We start from the raw sequence: 21,337 nt of genomic DNA on the forward strand, positions 1-21,337 counted from the left end.
CACATATTCAAATGATCGACAAGATAACCGAGATGGATACAAGAAAGATTAATGGGTCTATCAGTGATGAGTGCTACGATGAATATGACAAAGGTTTTTAGAAGGATAAGATACGATGATGATAACGCCGAGGATCGAGACACTAGATCGTCTTACCAATATAAGTCTATGCGTCGGCTGCTGGCCGATACAGAAAGTTCGAAAAAAAGAATAGTGACATGCATTAATAGTGTATTAAATTTGCTATTACACATTTTATTACTCGGGGGCAATTACATTCAGTGTTGATAAAAATTTATTAAATGCTACGAGAGGTCAAACTTACGTGAATTGAAGGGCCACCATCCTCACCACCACCACCACCACCACCCTCACCTCCACCTTCCTCAGCCTCTCCTTCTTCTTCTTCTTCACCGCACGATTTAGAGATGATCTGGGCATAGCTCATGTAAAGTGGGTCTTCCTGGAGAGCTCCAGAGCGTTCCGTCATTGCTCCTCGACAGAATGTTGTGACAAGTTGAGTTAATGGATCGGGTTTTCCTTCTTCTTCTGCTTTATCCATTTTTTTCAACTCTGCCTCTTCAAAGGTTTGCTAGAAGATCATTTATTTTTTTTATTTCTTTTTTTAACTCAATTGTATTTAATATTTCTGAAGAATCCCAAATCCCAATATTTACCGTCAGTTCTTCGATCATTATTTCCTGTCCAACATTCTCATCCTGAAGCCACAGCTCGTAATATGTTCTTGCAAAAATGTTGATTGCACGATGTCTAAAAATTAGTTGAAATAATTAGAATATATTGCTTGTTCCGATCTATTCATCACCACAAAACAATTAGAGCATCACTCAACGGATTCGTCGAAAAATTTAACTATCAACATTACGTCAGCATAAATTTTATAAGAATGCAATGAAAGTCTGTCTGTATCATTCATCATCATTAATCCTATGGTTAAGCACCATTATATGTTACCTTCTCAACTTGTAAAGCGGTTCACTACGGAGACACGCCATAGCTGCTCGTTTTCTCGCAGCGCATAACACACGCTTCCATCCGTCTCTGGATGGTGGTGGCTTTGTTGCCTGTTAGCCAGCATGCAGAAATACACACAACACTAAATTTGTTTAAAAATACACTCATAATAACTCCCATCCAGTTTTACAGGAAAATAAAATTAAACTCAAATGTAAACAAATAGGATACCTGGGTAAAGAATGTAAGGGAGTTTGACGGAAACAAGCGATAACTGCACGTTTCCGTTCGATCGATACCACGGATCTATAAATATTCTTGCTCTGCTGTTGGGGATGATCTATCTACTCGCATTTAATGAAAAAAAATTAATCAAAACGATATAACAAAAAAATCAACTAGAACAAAATAAATTGGCGAAGTTGCAAAACGAAACGAATCAACCCGTCTTCGGATGTCAGAAAATTTTTATGAAATAACTTGAAAAGTTCTGCCAATAAATGAATTTTCATCATAAGCATTTTATTTTATTTTTTATAATTAATTATTTTTATTAATATTATTATTATTATTTATTTAATTATTCTTATACTTTCCACTGATATATTTTTGACCGGAAACTTTTCGACTCTTCTCGTTTTACCCCGGCGATATCGAATGAATAATCATCAAGAAATAAAAGCGCATTTTCAGAATTCAAACTCACCATATGCAGTCCATACAGGACTTTTGCCATGTCAGTAATTCTAGCAACGACATCTTCCAACTGTTGAGGCTTCACAGTCTCAAGTGAATCCTTCTTCTGACCAAGTTTGGAGTATAAATAGTGCTGCCAAGACATCTCATCTGCAGGATCGAGTTTATCCGGAAGTGTCAGCTGCGTTTTGGCAAATTCACCAATGTCACCCTCCGGGAGTTTACTCAAAAATCTGTCCTTGCAATGTTGAACTAATTCCTGTTCCCGTCCGGCAAACAAGTTTAGACCAACCGGAAGCAGACGTTTAAGACAAGCCACCATTAGTGATGCCTGAACCTCTTTGTCCTTGTCCCTCTTCTTATCTCGATTTTTTTTCTTCTTCTTGCCACCTCCACCGGCTGGAGATCCGTCAGTCACAGTGGCTGTTCTTCTAGTGGCTGTTGGCATGATCAGAATCATGTTGTCAATCTCATTAGCAGAGATGAAATTCTGCTCTTCCTTCAAGAAATATTGAGACTTTGACCAGATATTGAAGATCGCTGCCACGTGATTGTACAAGTCTTCTGCCTCTGAGATGTTATTCCTGAGCCAGTGATTTCTTTGGAGATCAACATACTTGATCAGCAGAGGATAGAAGGCATATATATCTCTTACTAGAAGCTGCCAGTCTTCCTGGATCTGCGCCTCCACCTGGGACGTATCATCAGTGGAGGATTTGATGAAACCTCGAAGAGATTCTTCCTTATGGAACATAGTATCAGTACGTTTTCTCACGCGTTCAGCGAGCGGCAAGAACGGATCTTTGAGAAGCTCTTCAGAGGAATTAATAATAATCTGCTGCGTATAAGCAGCAATCCGTATCATCCAGGGTGCATTTTCATTACCTATATTTTTTTTTATCAACTTTAAGACATTCTTAAGTAATTGATTCATGTGATCACTTGTCACCATGCTGACATAAGTTCCTTCAGTGGGAGTGATGTTATCAGGTCCCTGGGCCCACCAGAATGGCAGATAAGAGCAGAGAAGTGGAAGAATGACATCGACCACGTGGGGAGCGTCATTGTAAGTCTTATCAGACTCAACGAATTGATCCACTTCAGTGAGAATTGTCTCCAACGTAGGCATACTCGACTCCATTCTCGTCATGATATCCTGTGCCTCCAATGAATGATCAGCAATTCGATTCAATAATGAGAACTGATTATTCTTATTCAAATGCGGCTCTAAAAATGCCACGGGAAAGCAACTGGAGAATGCACCCAAACATGATCCCAAGTTTGGTTTGTTCCTCTCGATCTCTGTCTTCAAATATTTTCTATCGTGTGTCAGGGTGGAGTCAATGCCCAGGGTATAGAGTGAGGCCAACATCTTGTAGGAGGCAACCTGAATCTCGTCAAGAAGAAGATCACTGCCGTATTCGCAAGCAGCTAGATGATCAAACATTGCCGTCAACGTCGCAAGAACCACATTATTAATATAGAACAAAGATGTAGATGTTTTGAGATGAGTACCTCTCAGATGACTGTACTTTCCCTCTTGCAAGTTCATAATTGTATGGCCAAGATCATCGGCGGTGTTATTGAAGAACGTTAGCATAGACGTTCTAATGAACTCTGGACAACTCTTTACCAGTGATTTAGCATCAATTCCTTTGACCAAAACTTGCAAACAACGAACTGTGATTCTGACATCAGCACCAAATGCTGCTAATCTTGAACGCAAGAGATTAGCTAATTTGCAGAAAAGCGCTGCGACCATTTCCTTCTCCTTCAATGAAGCAGCACCTACGTTATTCGTAGGTGTTGCCACAGTGATAAAATAATTTCTGTGAGTACTGAAGTACTTCTCGACCAGTGGCAGAACAACCTTGCTGAAGAATTTAATGTCTCTTGTTGACGTTTTAAAGCTGTTTCGTCTGCTGTATGTATCTGAAGGTTTCAATAGTTTCATGTTGATAGTCGCTTTATCCAAGTATTCAATGAGCTTGACAAGTAGGGTAAATGCGAATCTACTTTCAGCTGATACATTGGGTCCTGTCACTTCTCCATCTCCACCTCGATTTGGCTTGTGTAATTTGTATCCTTGATACTGAAGATATTTCAAGAACTCTTGGGACCTCTCTCTGTCCTTCCTTTTTTCTTTATCAGTGAGGAGATCGTAAGGAACTAATTGTGGATGAATTCCACCTCCGGACGTATTCAACTCCTCCTTCTTTTTCTTAGCCCAAATGTCATGGGCATTGTCAGCAAGCCTCTCCGCCATGCTCTGCATCTCTCTGCTGAGCGTTAAATTGGTCATGTCGACCGGATGGGGATTATAGTTGAACGGATTGGCAGCATCTCCCTGACCCTTCGAGGATCTTCTCAATGAATTTCGATTTGTAGAGGGAGTGTCAACCTCGGCATGCTCCACACTCCAGCCAATGGCTAACAATGCCTTCAAGCTCTCCCTCACGGGTTCCTTATATCGCTCCTTCTCATAATCATTCAACATGTTATAAGGTTTCAATCGGGGATGAGTTTTGTTTGCATCTGACCAGGATTCCCCATAAGTCCATCCGTTCTCTAATTTTCTACTGGCCCAAGCGTCGTGATAATGCTCAGAGAATTTTTGAACGATCTGGTTCAAGTCATTTGTGAGAACTACACTTGAGGTATTGATGGGTTGAGGATTGTAAGGACCGTCTGGGGATTGTGTTGACGCGGTTTTACTGCTATACCACTCGTCATCGTAAGTTTTGGGCATTGTGTAGTCAGGGGGTAAGGCACAACCAATGGCGGTAAGACAGGGGAGAGCCTTGCCGAATAATTCCGGGTCGTAATCCATTTTCGATAGAGAATCAAAGATGTTGTCGAAGAGGACCATTGTCAGGCGTTTTTCCTCATCGCTGGAGGCTCCATAAGCACCTTGGGCACCAACCCCTGTGGATCCGTAGTATTTGGCACAACGTTCGTAGTGCAAAGTCAGAAGTCTCAGAGCCACTGTCGTGTATTCTGATAGATTTGAAACATCAACGGTAAGCTTGCGAAGGAGTTTCAAGAGCATACTAGGCTGCATCTGACTGGTCAATGCCACCAGGAAGTCTGACACTGCCTCACGCTGGCCTTTGGTCAACATTCGATTTTTGCTGAGACGATAGACAGTATGGAGGGTTGCATCGAGGAGACTTGCATAGTTGTCAGCTTCGTTGTAGAATTTCGAGTGTTTTATGAGGAGGGGGAGAATGCTGACTCCGATGTATCGATTCATCGCTAAAGCCATGTCTGACTCGTAGCCATCGTTTCTATCAAGCATTGTGGCTGCGCGCAAATCGGGGAGGAATGCCTCCTCAAGGAGTCGGAAAAAAAGCTCTTTTGTTTCGATTCCGTAGACTCTTTCGAGGAAAAGAACGATGCTTTGCTTATGGCCGGGAATTAGACCGGATGGGGTGTCGCTTTTTGGTCGTTCTTGACCAGCAGCGGGATTTAGGAGGGTAAAGCGAAGGGAGAGGACGCCTTGGAGGTCTTCCAGAGGGACGAGAGAGCGTAAAATCGCTCTGGCTCGAAGAGACTCGTTTTTTCCTGAGAACAGAAAACCAATTATTGCCTCGCAGTAATAATAAAATTGCCTAGAAACAATTCCATATTGAATTTGCATCACTCATCACTAAGGGCTCCGTTAATTTTCTTTTAAAGTCCTATTGATTAACGACTAATTGAGATAATGTGGCTATTGACGGCTTACCCTGTTCGATAACTGAAGAGTCTGGGGCACATCGACCCAATAAATCAACGAGTGTACAGTAGAAATTGAGAATAGCAGCGCCAGTATCGATGTAATCCTCATCATCATCAGATTCGGGTAATGGATGCTCGAATTGTCCCACTATGTCCCCTTCTGATTGATCGTGTACCTGTTTAAAACGCTGAGTTCAAGATTCATTAGTTGTGGAGTTTACACATGCTCGGATGTACACTCAAATTGACAAAAATCGATGCAAGGATTTTGTTTTTCAGGTACGACGAATTTGGATGGACACTGGGGGATTCATTGATAGAACGGCTACAGGCTACATGCATTCAATAGGGTTCACGGCAATAGTAATTTTTAGTCATTTCTTAAGAACAGAATAGAGCGAAAAATCTAGGGAACTAATCCAAGGAAACCTCTTACTTACGAACCAATCCTTTGATCGATAATGTCTTATCAATTCTCCATTTTTTTCAAGTTATTTAACTCACTTTTCGACGATCAGCGATACGTTCTGACATTTTATTGGCATCGACAATGGCCTTCATCAGACCATCGCCCGCTCCGCGCAGGGCGGGTCCTAGACACTCTGGCCGTCGTATGAGGAGGCGAATCACTAGGTTTGCATTTTCCTCCACGCTCTCACCTACATATTCAATTTTATCATTGGTACAACATACTCCAAAATAAGAGAACGATTGTTAATGATAAATTTCATAATCGAAAATGTTTGAAAAATAAATCATACAACACACTAATTACGATATAACTCACCATTTACCCAAACGCAGAATCTCAAGAAGTCGAGGTACCTTTCTCCCTCTACAGGGTCCCACCCAAGATCTGGATAGCCCTTTTCCACCAATTCCGAATTCGATTGAAGCCCACACCGTGACAAGTAAACTGCAATTTTTTCAAGGTAGTGTTCCCTCAGTGCCAATGCAAGCTCTGTATTCTCCATCAGAGAGGAATAGGCAACATCGAGAGGAGTGGAGCCTCTCAGTGAAGGTCTGGAGAGCAGAATATTACTGTTCTCCAAGAGAAAATCAAAATGATCAAACATGGCTTTCTGATTCTGCCTAGAAGTTCTACAGAAGTAGCACAAGAATCTGCAGCAAGCGACAACCATCTCGTGTGACGTATCCTTTTCCTTGGAAGGTGTTTCTCCCTCTGCAGCCTGTGCCTGAGCCTGAGCATCTGATTGAGCCTGAGACCGCCTCCCAAGAGTATTAATCATTATAGCCATCACGTTCTCATGTATTCTAAGAACTCTGATTAAATCTGGATGCTGGAAGAATGTGTGATTATTCACCAGTTTCCAGAGTCGCTCTCTCACCAATTCCTCCTCTTCCTGGGACATTTGAACTGGCAGGAGGGCACGGATTTGACTTAATCCCACCCACATCTGAGCAACATCCTCCCTAGTCTTACTGTTCGTCACGTAGGTCTTCTCTAATGCTCGAATTAATTCACCAACTGTGTCGTACTGTCTGACCAGAAGACTAAACATCTCTCGAACTAATTTCGGAGTTTCTATCTGAGTCTCTTCAGCCCATTTCGTGATCGTTGAGATAAGAACTTTTCTAAAAACCTCCTCCGGTGTCTTCTTCTCTGGCTCAACAACAGGTTGCTTTTCACTTTCAGAGTCACTGGACTCTTTTGTGGAACTTGTGATCATCTGAAGAACTCTTCTCATCGCTCCAGGCTTTTCTACCTCTTCCACCTCGTTGGCTGCATCAGCAGCTTCTTGAAGAGCATGTAGGGACACGTATGACATGAGTACACTGTGAAATTCATTCATTACTTTTGTCATATCCTCGCCGCACGGCATGTTGTCTGGATCATCATCCTCCAGCTTTTTAAAACTGAGAATCGCATTCATTTGCTCGCGCGGGGGACAACGAAACTCTTTGGTCTTCTTTGCTGCCACCGCTGAGGGTAGATCTGACTGTTTTATTTCGATATAACGACGCAGCTGATCGGCCTGCAGCTCCCCGACAAAATCGTGGCTAAAAGCAATTATTGATTCGACTCTGTGACGCAGTTGCACATCACAGAGGTGGTGGAGGAGGTAGCACATCTGCAGTTTTGCTCCCTCCGCCATTTTCATATGCAGGAGGCCCTTTCTGTGCTCATCCTTACCCTCTGTAGATTATTTTTACAATGAGTTTTATCATTTGACCAAAAGATATGATATGTTTCTGAATCGAATTACCTCGATCAAATGTTGGATCCCAAGTTTCGGGATTAATCATAATTAAGAGTTTCTCTATGTCTTCATTTCTCAGCATTCCAACGAGAAGTAAGCGATCTACAAGTTTTATCAAAGGCCTGGAAACAAGCTACTCGTTAGCCAGTAATCACAACAATATCCAAATAATATTTTCAACAAACAAATAAATAGAAAAGTAAAGTGGTGATGCTAAGAGATTTGTTGATCTAGAACATACAAGAAGAGATTCTCGTTGCTGCCACCGATGGGATCACGATTGTGCACCTGATTCACTTCGACCGCTTCCTTCAGTGCCATCATTACATAGTCACGAACAATATCAAGTGGAAAGAAGGGACTGTAGAGACTCCGGATGTTCTCGATACTCTGGTTCTCACTGGAAGGAAGGACTCTTGATGTCGACTGATTAGTAAAGGATTTTCACTACATGGGGACTCCTTATACTTACTTAATATCCGTCATCTTCATCTGGGGACGTACAGATTCTGTTTCCAAATACCGTAAACTATGTCTCATTTCCACGTTCTCATAGAGATCTTTCAATCCTTGCCCTTAAAAATTCATAATTACATTTTCTATTAATTATTGTCTCCATTGTGCGTTAAAATATTGGTGGATCAATACTAGATTGCCTACCTAGAGGAATTATGTATTCATTCTTGCAAACTTCCATAGTAGTAGCATGAGATTCGAGATGCAGAGCAATGAGAAGATCATAAAATCCCTGGCGGAGTGGACCGGACATGTATTCAGCTCGAATAGCATAAAGCAATTGTTTCTGATCCACATGAAGACAGAGAGCGTGAGCGGCACGATAATTGGATTGATAGCAGAGTGCTGCGTAGAGTGTTAAAGTATGAGCATGGAAACTGAAACAATAACACCAATTGGACATGAGAAAAGCATCCTCATGGCTTTTACGAGAATAAAATTACTCTTTTATTCACCTCAAGAGTTTATCCATTTCAATGAGCTCAAGGATATCGATGCACCTGTCCTCCTCCGGGATATGCAGTGCAAGCATGGATATAGCGTCCTCGCACAGCATTGACCATCCTCTGATATCAGACAGCTTAAGGGCATGAACTTGAAGGGATTGATTGGGCACTCTTGCCCACTGATGAGGCTTCAAACACTGAACTTTCAGCCTCGGTGGAAACTGAGGTATCACATGACGCTCCGAGTTCTGCAGAACAGCCGCTGATAGTGGAAGAGTCGTGGATGTCCTTCCAAGTTCAATTTGCAGGATCTCTTTGCTTGTTGCCTCAACAAAAATGGCGGGAAAGAGCTTCGTATCTGGCTCCATTTTAAACCTGTGACTCGTGAGCTTTCCTTCACAGGTGAAGGAGACTATTCCGGTTGCGGTATCTACAAAACAGCCGACGAACATTCCTTGGGAGGCACCTTTTCCAGATGCGTCCTGTGTCACTTGGTTGTACAAATCATCCGCTCGTACCATGTAGCAACTTTGTCTGTCAACGCTTTAAATCAAAACGAATGTCTCATAAAAGAGAATCTTTTGAGGCGCAGCTAGAAAAGTTTTATAGAAACATCTAACGCTATCACTGGGAGATTGTCGAAAAAAAATTTATTGGGCTTTTTATAGTATTATAGGATAATCTATACATTAGTTTATTGGGTTATTGTTGTGATTGATGCCCCAATCAGTTTGGAATTCATACCGTTCAATGGGACGATCGTAATCATCAACAATCACCACTGATGACTTTCTCACGCGATTGAGGTTGAAATCCTTGGTGTGAAGATGATATTGGGAGGTGACCCAACCGATGTAAACATGAGTAGGATCCTGACCCGGGAAAATTCTCACTCCATAGAAATACTCGTTCATTAGTTTTAAGCATTCAGCATCGTAAAGCTCATTTCCAATAGCTTCTACTCCACTTCCTGTTAAATTCACAGACATCGCTTTGGGCGCGGTTGGACTGCGATCGGGTATTGCAGGTGGTATTATTTTCAAATCAGTCTTAAATCAACAGAAAAATTGTGTACAATACACCGAGACATTCAGTAATTTCTCCAACTATACCCGGCTAAAATCAACTTACATTTGATATACGAACTTGAGGGGGTGGTCGTGATGACAGTCTGCCCACAGATACACCTTTTCCACTTGTGTCAGACATATCTGATCTCGCAAGAGGATCAGGCGTTCTAGCTTTTGCATCGGGAGACTTAGCTTTTCGAGAAAAAAATCTGAAATATATTCATGTCTGTTATATGAATTTTAAAACATTGTATTAAAAATTTTTTTAACGATTCAATTGTTAATTTAATTGTTCACGATAAATCATGAGATCGAACATAAAAGTTATTTAATATATCTTACTCGACATCTTCCATCTCTTTGCTGAGCTTACTAGCAAAAAACGTTTCTCCTTTTAAAAATACGAACATTATAGACGATAAATTTTTTGAAAGCTCAAGGATATTATTAGACTTTGCGTACCGAAATGGTGATTTTCCACGTTTCAGTTTTTTATCGTCTTTGACATCCTCATTCATCTCTTCGTATCCATTTACCATCTGCGCGTCACTATTTGCATTATTGAGCGTACGAGAGCCATACAAGGAATTCCTCCTTGGTGGTCTAGATGGACGATTTCTCATTGGCATTGGAGATTCACTCATTGGCATGTCTTCTGCTGCATCCTCAGAATAATTTCTTTGAAGTCCTACCAATCCACGTAAAATTACCAAATGCATTCCCAAAATAATTAAAATCATTTACAATCAATTAATTGTTTTCTATCTCGATTTTTCTAACCTTTGATATCACTCATACTAAACCCAGACTTGATGATCTGTTCCATATGGGCAGACGGCTGTGCAATCTGCTGTGCTTGTTCATGTTGCTCGGCGAGCAATCGGTCCTGTCTCATTTTTATCTCCTCACCGCGCCGCCCCTTTTCGTTTTCGGTAATGAAACTCGATTGGCAAATAACAGGTAGTGATAATCTGAGAAATTCCCAGTTGGCTTTCTCCATTGTCTCAAAAGTGTTATGAGAGATCTTGAGACAAGGAGGACTGTCTGAACCAGCTGGGATCCTCGCAACGTCGATTCTAGTATCCACCATGTCATCAGTGTTTTCGAAAATGGGTTGGTCTTTGGTATACCAAAATGTCACATGTCGGTTCATATTCCTGAAATAGCATAAAATTCGCCAAAATTCCATAATACTCTGAGCCGTTTTTCGCGTTAAGAAAAAACAATTGTCCAACGGTTTTTGTCATCGTTCTATAGCTTCGCCAATCGCATGAAGTATGGATTTCTGGGCTAATTCAAAGTTAATAGCACTTACTCGTATTCTACTCGCATTATTGCTAAATATCTGTCTCACTTACACACAGAAAGGTTCATATCCTTCTTGAAGTCCACAACTAGTGAAATACTGGAGGCTATCAACATCCTGTCCAAAAGTGAATTTGGCTTTCTGTCCAACACCGAGAGTAAATGCAGGAACGAACGAATCGCCCTGAACATCCGCAAATGATGTTTCTCCTCCCAGTGCATCCATGAGGAGCTCTCCATTCAATGAAAAACCTGAGACACAGTGTAATTGATGAATTCTTGTAAATCAAACCCCTTGGTTTTATTAAAAATAAATTGTATTTCATTTAGAGGAACTCGTCTATACAAACGAATAATAAAATATTATTTATTTTTATTGGAGATAGATGAGGAAAGAGAGAACAATTCAGCTAGAGTAGCACAATTAAAATAGTAGAGATGTGGGAAGAAGGTGTCGGATACGTTCTATGAAGATAGTAGTACTTAAAATAAAATAGCCAATAGCGGGGAAAAAATAAATCATGCAATGGATTATGTACTCGAAGATGATCATAATCAGTATTGCTTGGGTTTAGTTTTATTGTTACTACCATAATAATACATAAAATGTTAATCATCATTCTTTTATTGTTAGTTGTCATTAGAGATTAATTAATTTCTGTGCTTTATTGATATTAAAACGTGAAGTAGAGTACTGGATATCAAGGATATCAAAATTGTATCCACTTGATGAATGAAAATGCAACGATTAATGTAAAATGAGAGAATTGGTGATCATAAATAATTATTACATTTGCTAGTTATCGAAGCTTTACTCTTGGTGTGAAAAATTAAATCTAAGAATTTATCCTCCCGTAATATTTACAAATGAAAAAACAAATTTCCAGTCAATCATGCAGAATTTGTTATTCCTTAATGAGATTGGAGTATTAACAGGGCGCGTAATGATTACTGAGAAAACTATCACTGTAAACATATTTGTAAATCAAATTACTTTGATGAAAACTGATATGAGAAAAAGTTGCGCATTAGACATTCTGTTTGTCAAAAGGTTTCACTTTTTCTACAATGCATCCAAATGTTTAACATAAAGTAGAATCATTTAAGAAATGGACCTTGTGATTTTACGAATTTATCTCTGTGCTTGTTCTAGCAGTCAAGTGCTGTGAATGGAATAATTCTAATGCTACTGGGTAACTTGAAATTTAAAAAAATCAATCTAGCGGATATCCAGTAATCTATCTCTACACTCAGCTTGTATTATATATATATTTTAATTGGCAGCCGAAGCGTTCGTTTAAAGATTCCGTCTTACTAATTGTTCGGTCAATAAGATCCAGGAAAACACCGACAACGTCTCCAACCTGCCATTGTTTGCCGAACGTTTCGGCGTTGCCCGAGTATACTTTTTCCTCCTTGAAAAAAAAATTTCACGGCAATTTAAAAAAAAAAACTGACGCATCATTAAACAATTGCCTCGATCATATCTCTGAGGATAATGATTTATTGATTCACCTTGTAGAGTGGCAGTGACGGAATCAGCGGTTTTTAACAACTCGTAGTTTATAAATTGATTTGGAATAATCATTAATTCCATCAGGAAAGGATAAAATATGATGCAAAAACCAAGTCAACATGTAATGGAAACATCGAGCGAGACAAATACACAATAGTGATTGGTGAACATAAAAATATATCACTCAATAGAAGAAGTAAAATTCATGATTGGCTTTTTGCTTCTTCCAGAGTAAATTAAAGTGAAAAATAGTTTGTTGGACATTGTTTGTAAAACCCTTACTGATTGTTCCGTCCGTGACGTCAATGAAACAGCCAACTACATCACCCACTTGATATCTATGACCAAAAGACTCGCAAACACCTCCGTGTACTTTGGTCACCTGATATTTCACATTATAATTAAAGATAGTAATCATTAATAATTTTGAAAAAATTAATCATTTGTCTGAACAACCGCACATTCTGTCTTGTGCTTCAATATTATTAACAATTAATAATAAATATGATGATATAATGGAATGATAGCTATAACAAATGATTAGTGATGAATTTATATAGATTTTTAATAATAATTTATGACATACATTGTAACCATCGAAGGCCCATGTGTTCTCATCGTTTCCTATCATATTCCCTGGAGCACAGTCTGACTTTGCCCAACCCACTCGCATTGGTCCAGCAGTTAATACTTCAAATTCGAAGTACCATTTGCCAGTATTCACTGCGTAATGTTTCTCTACTCTATATGTTCGAAAATACTGTTGTCGAAGCTTGTTTGCTTCTAGTAATTGAGCTAGAGGGAAAAATACAAATGCATTAAATGCATACTCTCACAGAGATTCAATGATATAATCAATGAAAGAATCAAAAAAACATTTAGCAAAAAAGCAATTGAATGAATTTACCTTCATGCTGATCACCAGTGGGTGGATCCAAAATATATCCATTGACCAGAAGAGTCTTGACAGTTTCACTGGCGGTATCTCTGTTAGCTTTCTTAATAGCTTCATCAACCTTAGCATAAGGCACCAAGTGTGGGCTCCTCCTCATATCCGAATCCTCATTGAGCCCATAAGTCCAGCCTTGGCTGATTCTTTCCTTTGCCCATAGATTGTGAGTATTCTCAGCCAGCTGATCCACTAATTCCTCCATTTTTGGTGTTAGTGTCACATCGCTTAGATCAAGAGGCACTGGTTTATAACCATTACTCTGGAGAAATGGTTCATTGGGAAGTCTCAAGTTCCTTATCCTTGTCCGAGGTGGTTCCTTAGAAATATGATATCCAAAAGCAACGATTGTCTTGAGCGTTTGTACCGCCAGCTGGGTATCATATCGTTTCTCAGCAAGAGGAAGATGCTCGAACTTGACTATGCAGGGATGTATCCGTCTGAGGTCATCTCGCTGTTCTCCAAATACCCAACCAGCCTCGATCTTATTCATGGCCCACATCTCGTGAATATTCTCAGCCAATTTGTCGCGAATATCCTCAACAGCAGCAGGCAAATTGCTCATACTGGTGTCGATGGGATCAGGCACGAATGCAGTATCGTCCTCAATGAGCCAGGGCCCAGCCAAAACAACTTTATTCATATTTCCAAAATAGAAACAAGGATCGAGGGATAAAATTTGCTGAGGTAGTAGACTCTCCACTAGTGGTGAGAACTCCTCGGGAGGCTGAAACTTGAGTTTTCCATGGTCTCCACCAAGTAAAAACCGGCAGGATAGCTTCGAGGAGCAACTGATCACTGGGAAGAACATGCCATCTAAGTTGAAATCCCTAAACGAGCCGGAAATAGGAACTCCATTGAAGGCGAATGTGATGACAGGAACTGTGAGATCTAGGGCACAGCCAATTACATCGCTTTTTCTGATATAAGGGGCAGTGGCATTCTGCATTACTGGTGTCTTTCTGCCACCGCTCCACAGAAATGCTCCATCAAAACCGAATGAGTATAAATCGTCACCCACCCCATTGCCCCCCCACTTCTCTCCACCCCCTGGATACGGCACGTATCCACTGGTGTTTGCCCAGCCAATTCGCAAATGTGGCATCATATGACTGGTTTGCTCGATGTGATCAACCGTCACCTCGAAGTACCACTTCTGATAAACCGCTGATCCCTCCACTCGACCAACAAAAATATTCGGTCTGACACTCGCTACATGATCGACTAGTTGCGTTTGGAGGAGAAGATTCTTCCCAGGTAAAAGAAAATCACAGATATTATTCTGAGAGGATCTCACTGCCACTCCATTACCCACGCAGAGAGAGCACAGAACGTCAAGGACTTTTGGATCCCGACCATGTTTTTCCAACAGGGAAATAATCACTTTGATATGCTCGTCTCTCATCATGTTCAATGCCTCGGGCGAATCAATGAGGACACAATGAAGTACATCAAGCATTCCTGTACCCTCGCTAGATGCCTGCGAGCCAAGTCTACTGAAAAGCCAATTTAATCGATTGCTGTTGGCAAATTGGGCACAATTAGTGTGATTCCCTTTGATTATCGCTGCTAAAAGTTGGTACAAGTAGCCAGATATCTGATCCCATGCCTGACCACTCTCATCACCTGAGAGGGCCACTAGAAAACCTTGAGATGTGATGACGTTTATTTTATCAATAGCTTCGAGGATTAAATTGAGAATGCCTTCTTCCTGGAATAAATCTTGACGATTGCGAAGGGCTCGGAAGCGATTCTGTTTTTCCTCGTGTTCTGCAAGAGAGGGTAACAAGGTAAAATTATCCAGATATTGTTAGCGGTTGATTCCATCCAATTTATTCAAAAGACCAATGGCGGGCAATATGAAGTAGGTCAAACCAGATTTCTTGATTATTTTACGAACATCTCCGAAAGACAGGAAATATATTTTTCGACTGTTGGATTGTGACATCTTATCGTTCAGTACATAGAAGTAAATAAACTGAATGACCTTGAGCAATTTAAAAGTGTGCTACGTTAAACATAAACAATTCTTATGGAAGCCGTTTCTTTTTTTATTGCGCATGAAATAGCACCTTGGTAAAGTAAAAAGAACGTGAGAGCTATGGAAATACCCACTACTTATGCTTCTCGCACTCTACGATGGCCATATAAAGAAATGTACTGTGAAAAAAAATTCATTGACTTTTTTCAATGCATAAAATTCGCCGCATAAAAATTACACAGCCTATTATAAGTTATACGAAACGACAAACTTAATACCAAAATGTTTCCATACCCATATCGTCCTCAGGTTGAGCGAAGTAATTAATCAAGTCCTCCAGACACATCACCATTTCATTTAAATTAACATTTTGGAAGAACATGGAAGCCCTTCGATCGATCTGTAGATTTTCTAGGCCTCTAAAAAAAGATTATGTATTTTTACATTTTTTTTCTCTGATATAAATTTTCGCTTAGGATATGAGGATCACGGGTTCATTGATATATATGTTAAAAAGGAGTAGTGAGAAATTTGAAAATTGACTGACGTTATGAATTGAGTGAATAAACTGCTGCATTTCCTGATAACCCTCGCAGTCCTTGACTCTTCCTCTTGGGACCTTGAAAAATCAAGACCATCGTCCATCTTTCCCTCTTCGTGAAGCACCGCCTGTTTCTCTTCCACTTTACCCACTCCTTTTTTCTTCGTTTCATATGACTAATTGCATTAAAAAATTATTCCATTATTTTTAATGAAATATTTAGTGGGGCGTTAAGAATTTCTAATGTGTTTTCATGCACTATTAAATTTTAAAAAATCAACAGATTTTCGTCTATGTAAATATCTGATGAACTTAAAGAATGGTAAGCCTAATGGATTGCTCTAGTGAAAGTATTGTACTCAGACAAATCGATTGTTACCTTGTACGAGACCCAGAGGCACGTCGTTGAATGTTGCATGATAACAGTTGAGTCTCCATACTTGATAATTGGAAGGCCAATGACTTCAAGATCCTTATCCTCGAGTATAATTTTCTGATCGTCTTTTTCCTGGCGCAGCCAGAAAGTCGAAGTTTCAATCGTAGCGTCGTTTCTACCCAAAAAGCCCGTGAGAATAAAAATTTGAACTTGTAAAATTGTGATAAAAATTTATCGATACGATATACGGAAAATCGATGAATTGATGCTTCAACAATATAAATCGTAGAGTTATCTAAAAATGTTACTGACCTATCAACCAAATAGAGTTCGTTATTTTCTTTGACACCAAGGTATCGTCCAGTTGTCAGGTGCCTTATTCTCATCGGATGGAGCCAGTTTATAAAACCGCCTGCCCACTTTGTTCGAGCTAATTCGAGCCTCCAAAGAGACCTCGCTTGACTCATCACACTACCGCCTTCGTATATCACAATACTAGAAGAATAAAGGTTTATTAAAAATGATTTGTGTATATCCAGAAAATAATTAAGAATAGACAAAAATTGAGCAGGGCCATGGATTAAAACCAATGAGTACGTTATTAAGAATGATTAGTTATTGCACTGCAACGATTAATTCTTCAGTCGAACAATACAGAAATGGTATTACTAAAATCATATTTTACAAATGAAAAACTAAAGGTGAATATTCAGTTGAATTCAGAGAATGAGGAGGAGATATTTTTTTAAATGTCGTTTCAAACTCTAACTTTTGGCTGGGCGCAGGAGTCCAACTCGACGGTATAGTCAGACACTCGTCACCACCGTGAAAGAATCTCAATACATCTCCACCAAATACATATCCAACGTATTTCATTTTACTTATTCCGGTTCCATAAGGCTGTACCGACCAATGAGTAACGTGGAACGATGCATTCACCACGGAGAGATCATCTTCTTTGGTTGTGTGCTATTCAACATAAAGAGAACTATGATGAATCTACAAACTTTAGGCGGAAATAGAAGTTTGATGAATGAGAATCAAAGCTCTGTACCAAGTATCTCTCAGTGGCAACTGATACGAGAATAAGGTCATCCCCGACCCGAACTTTTTCACCCTCAGATCTCTGCTTCGATGCCGGATGCACAGTCCACCAACAAGCCTCGCCTAATAATCATTCATTTTTTAATGAACAATATTGGCAATATATCCCTTAAGGAAGATCGTAGAAATTTGTCAACAAATGAAAAGAAAAACTTTATGGCAAATGACCGAAATTATGGTTATTCAATTAAAAAGTTTTCACTTTGCTATATTTATTATTCTACTCACCGTGTGAGTGCTCTTGGAGACCAACGTCAAACGCGAGTTTGTCATTGGATGAACTGGTTGATAAACATGCCAGATACTGAAATCACGGTGAGCATTTAAAAAGGATAAAAGTCTAAACAAACATATGCCATTTTTCTTTCATGTCAAATCCGAATTACCATGTCACTATTTTGATGCCTGAGAAGAATTGCATTTCCATAAAGTAAAGTTCTGTGTCCGGATCCCGTACCTTTCCCCTGAAATCCACAAATTCCTTCATCATATTACAACAATAATTTTTAACGAAAAGTACATATTCATTGAAATATAATTTTTACTTGGATGAGTTTCAAGGTAATATTACACAGTAACATTCGATCTATAAAAAATATTAATGCAAGAAACATATTTTTTAAATATTTGATTAAATAAGTAAGAGCCAAATATTATATCCCAATGAGTATGTAGAGAATAATTTCGTATAGAATATATTATTCTAAAAGTTCTCTCCAGCTGTGAGAAATTTATTTATTCATTTACTCATATGCATACTAGTATACTATCTATAAGGGTCATGCAGCTATGAAGGTGTGACGTGGGAATATATTTGTGTGCCTTGCGTGAATAATGGAATCAAAGTAAGCCAGGGTATAGGGAAAAACATTAGCTCTACGTTTTATTAATTAAGGAAATTTATAAGGCATGCTTAAGACGAAGTACTTACTAGGGTATCTTGTTGCTGGAAATGAAAAAAACACAGAACGAGATGAATCACTGACAGATGAAAATAGTTTCTATTTTGTAAAGTAATTATGTGAGTGATGATTGATGAGTAAAATTCTCTTTTGTAAATTTTCCTTTGATATTTTTTCATGTGGCGAGGTATTTAGCAGTGACCTATCAGGGATTGTCAACATTTGTGTGCGTCTCATTGACCTATTCAAGGGTGACATTGACACATGCGATAGTTTGGAGGGGTGGATGCAACACGCGGATGCATTTTGAACTGTCTTGTAATTTCACTGCTCCTCTTTTTTATCGCAATTGGACAACATGCATTTTTCAATTGATTTTGGGCATAGAACGAGGAGAGCATTTTCTCAATTGCTATTTCATTGATTCAACTAGGTATTTCATTCTCTATTTCTTTATCCAATATTATTTCCATTTACTAATAGCCGATCACGTAGTCGATCTGATCGATTGGAAATAAAAAAATTGTCTCCTCATTCTTGTGGGCTTTTAATATTAATTCTGGATTGAAATAGTGATGTGCTATCAGCTCCATACAATAGTGCCTTCAGTTGAAAAATTTACTGAAATAATATTTTTCTGGGTAATTACCTTTTTAGGTAGCTCACCTATTTATAATTTTCTGTTTCAATGCAGAATTAATGATAGACTCAATGCAATGATTATGGATTTTTAAACTGTATGTACAATTCAATGAAAAATGGCCACATCCCGAAGCCTCAGACACAGACTGCGTACACAGAAAAAAGTAAAAAAATCTATTCTTGTAAATTGTTTCTTTGTTTATTCACGTTTTCGGGAGAAATATAGTGCAATTAGGGAATCCGGTGTTTTATTGGTTTACGTTACCGTCTCGGAACCAGCTGCCGTCACCAACTCCTGGAGGGCACGTACTGACAGGGCCTGCTCTATCACGAAGACACATTGTGAAAGGTCGGGAGGTATATTCTGAAAATTCAAAATAGGTTTGTTATTTGAGGCTATACTATTCTAGTATACATCATTACTAATCTACTAAGCTACTAATCTTTGGCTTGAATTTTATCGTGTTAGTAGAAGTTATTCCCAAATTGAGCTTTCAAATGACTTTGAGGAAACCAACCGGCGGCTTTAAATATATGAATATAAATATCGCTGAATAAGAGGAGACATTGTTGAAGAGTGGCAAATCGAGATATTCATTCCAACGGATCTTCCGTTAATAGAAAAATAATGAAAAATATGCACTTTACAATGAGTAACAAATGACTGTCCATTTTGATTCTATATTGCTATTGAGTGTTAAATGTATTATTTTTCCCCATGATGTTGGCTGGTAAATTGCGTACTTTAGTACATGCCGGTCTCAAATCTGCAATTTCAATTGCTCACCTTATCGGCTATATTCTCCAAGAAACAGTGACGATTACCAAAACCCTCAGCAGCGAGGCATACTCTTTCTCCTGTGGCTGTGCAGGACAAGCATACCATATCCTCCTGTAAATTCAATTTTTTTTTAATATAAGAGAACTGAGTGGAGAATATCAGGTAAAAGCCACAATATCCCAACATTATTTTGTGAATATTGTCTGTTTTCCCCTATTCTGGAGACCATGAACAATTTCATTATGAATAAATTACACATAATAAATTACTTCTTCAACATTATGAACCTCTGAAGATATTGTCTGAGCAAGCTGTAAGTCTTCTCAGATCTAGTTCTTATCATGTCACTATTTGCTTTTATAAATTCCTATCCGTGAGTTGTCACGGGAAATTACGATTGCAGTCCAACTTAATCTCTTCAGGTTTCATTGAAGATAACCCGTTAATAGAACAGCATTTCCGAGCCGATATTGAATATTCATATATTGAGTTAGTCAGCAAAGGAGATCCCCTTGGAATCTCATGACTCTATCCCTGAATTTTATGAGCGACAGCAAAGATTCATAGCTTCTATGAATGAAATTTCTAATTTCTATAGACCATTAAGAGGAGCTACTCATGTATCTCGGCACTCAACAGAATTGTGCTACAATACCATAGAATTACGAGTTGATGTATATTCTGCGCAATTTACCATAAAATTTTTATATTCTCCGGAAAATTCAGCTCCATTCTATTGTAACGTTCATTGCAATAAATGCAATGCTTCGCATCACCGCACGGAGATAAATTTACAGTTAATATTATACGAAAACCATATGAAATTATTATATGAAAATTATTTCTCTAAGATCTTGAAAAATAAGTTATTGCGGCTCCCAACGAAATTCTCTAATGAAAAATAGAACAATGGTAGAGATATTTAGTTTGTTCTAGCTGAGATATCGGTTACGAAATCACAAAAATATGAGTCGAATCAGAATACAAGGTGTACCATTCATTCTCAGGATGTCTGCCAAAGCAAATTTGGCTGCCAAAACGAACTTCGGGAATTCATCGAAGAGGCGTGGGACTGTTGATGTTTACCCGGGATTCTAATGGATTACCTCGACAAAATAATTGTTACCTCGTTGCTTATTCCCCTATTTACAAGTGCTCACAGATATTCATCAAAAAAGCCAGAGATTCACGAAACTTCAAAATACGCACAGAAAAAAGATGAATAAAACGGTTAATAGGAGGGAAGTTTCACAGAGTGCATAAAAAAAAAATTTTTTGAAATGACTGTGGAGTGTTTGCGTGGCAAATTTAATCTCTTTAACCAATGGGCTGCATAATTAAGGGTGGGGCATACGAAAGTAAACTTTTAATCAACCTAGCGCATGTAGAGGCAACAAGGTGGTGAAACGAGTCGCTAAATAATTGAATGAATGAAGAAAGCCCTTGAGTTAGTGGCGCGAAAGCATGAATCATGAACTCATTGCAAACAGTCTGAGCAAATGGCGCGCGCAACACCAACTTCCGCTGTTAACCCAGGTCGTAGGTCAAGGACGATCACACGGTCCAGAGGAGATGCATATGTGATATCCTAAAAT

General features: G+C 39.1%; 1 protein-coding gene across 9 annotated transcripts in view; it reads right to left on the reverse strand.

Annotated features, from left to right (window-relative positions):
* The window catches only part of RyR (Ryanodine receptor), a 33,193-nt gene that overhangs the window by 5,745 nt on the left and 6,111 nt on the right, over positions 1-21,337 (reverse strand). Inside the window, exons 2-32 of one of the 9 annotated variants that reach the window (XM_011302459.1) lie at positions 19,749-19,853; positions 19,227-19,325; positions 18,349-18,363; positions 17,804-17,881; positions 17,646-17,721; positions 17,368-17,480; positions 17,083-17,282; positions 16,626-16,808; positions 16,317-16,488; positions 15,944-16,113; positions 15,691-15,815; positions 13,374-15,185; positions 13,053-13,261; positions 12,266-12,365; positions 11,004-11,202; positions 10,426-10,802; positions 10,108-10,333; positions 9,707-9,854; positions 9,320-9,624; positions 8,585-9,118; positions 8,274-8,506; positions 8,086-8,188; positions 7,855-8,013; positions 7,620-7,735; positions 6,179-7,549; positions 5,896-6,050; positions 5,399-5,567; positions 1,682-5,235; positions 1,207-1,319; positions 678-771; positions 326-592 (exon numbers count right to left, since the gene is read on the reverse strand). In XM_011302459.1, the coding sequence (XP_011300761.1) occupies positions 326-592; positions 678-771; positions 1,207-1,319; positions 1,682-5,235; positions 5,399-5,567; positions 5,896-6,050; positions 6,179-7,549; positions 7,620-7,735; positions 7,855-8,013; positions 8,086-8,188; positions 8,274-8,506; positions 8,585-9,118; positions 9,320-9,624; positions 9,707-9,854; positions 10,108-10,333; positions 10,426-10,802; positions 11,004-11,202; positions 12,266-12,365; positions 13,053-13,261; positions 13,374-15,185; positions 15,691-15,815; positions 15,944-16,113; positions 16,317-16,488; positions 16,626-16,808; positions 17,083-17,282; positions 17,368-17,480; positions 17,646-17,721; positions 17,804-17,881; positions 18,349-18,363; positions 19,227-19,325; positions 19,749-19,853 (11,580 nt within the window). Of the gene's footprint in view, positions 1-325; positions 593-677; positions 772-1,206; positions 1,320-1,681; positions 5,236-5,398; positions 5,580-5,895; positions 6,051-6,178; positions 7,550-7,619; positions 7,736-7,854; positions 8,029-8,085; positions 8,189-8,273; positions 8,507-8,584; positions 9,119-9,319; positions 9,625-9,706; positions 9,855-10,107; positions 10,334-10,425; positions 10,803-11,003; positions 11,203-12,265; positions 12,366-12,748; positions 12,849-13,052; positions 13,262-13,373; positions 15,186-15,690; positions 15,816-15,943; positions 16,114-16,316; positions 16,489-16,625; positions 16,809-17,082; positions 17,283-17,367; positions 17,481-17,645; positions 17,722-17,803; positions 17,882-18,348; positions 18,364-19,226; positions 19,326-19,748; positions 19,854-21,337 lie in introns of all 9 variants that reach the window. The other 8 variants (XM_011302458.1, XM_011302457.1, XM_011302456.1 and 5 more) reach the window with 8 other exon arrangements.

The sequence above is a fragment of the Fopius arisanus genome, unplaced genomic scaffold, assembly GCF_000806365.1.
Source record: "Fopius arisanus strain USDA-PBARC FA_bdor unplaced genomic scaffold, ASM80636v1 scaffold00027, whole genome shotgun sequence".
In the NCBI taxonomy this organism is placed as follows: domain Eukaryota; kingdom Metazoa; phylum Arthropoda; class Insecta; order Hymenoptera; family Braconidae; genus Fopius; species Fopius arisanus.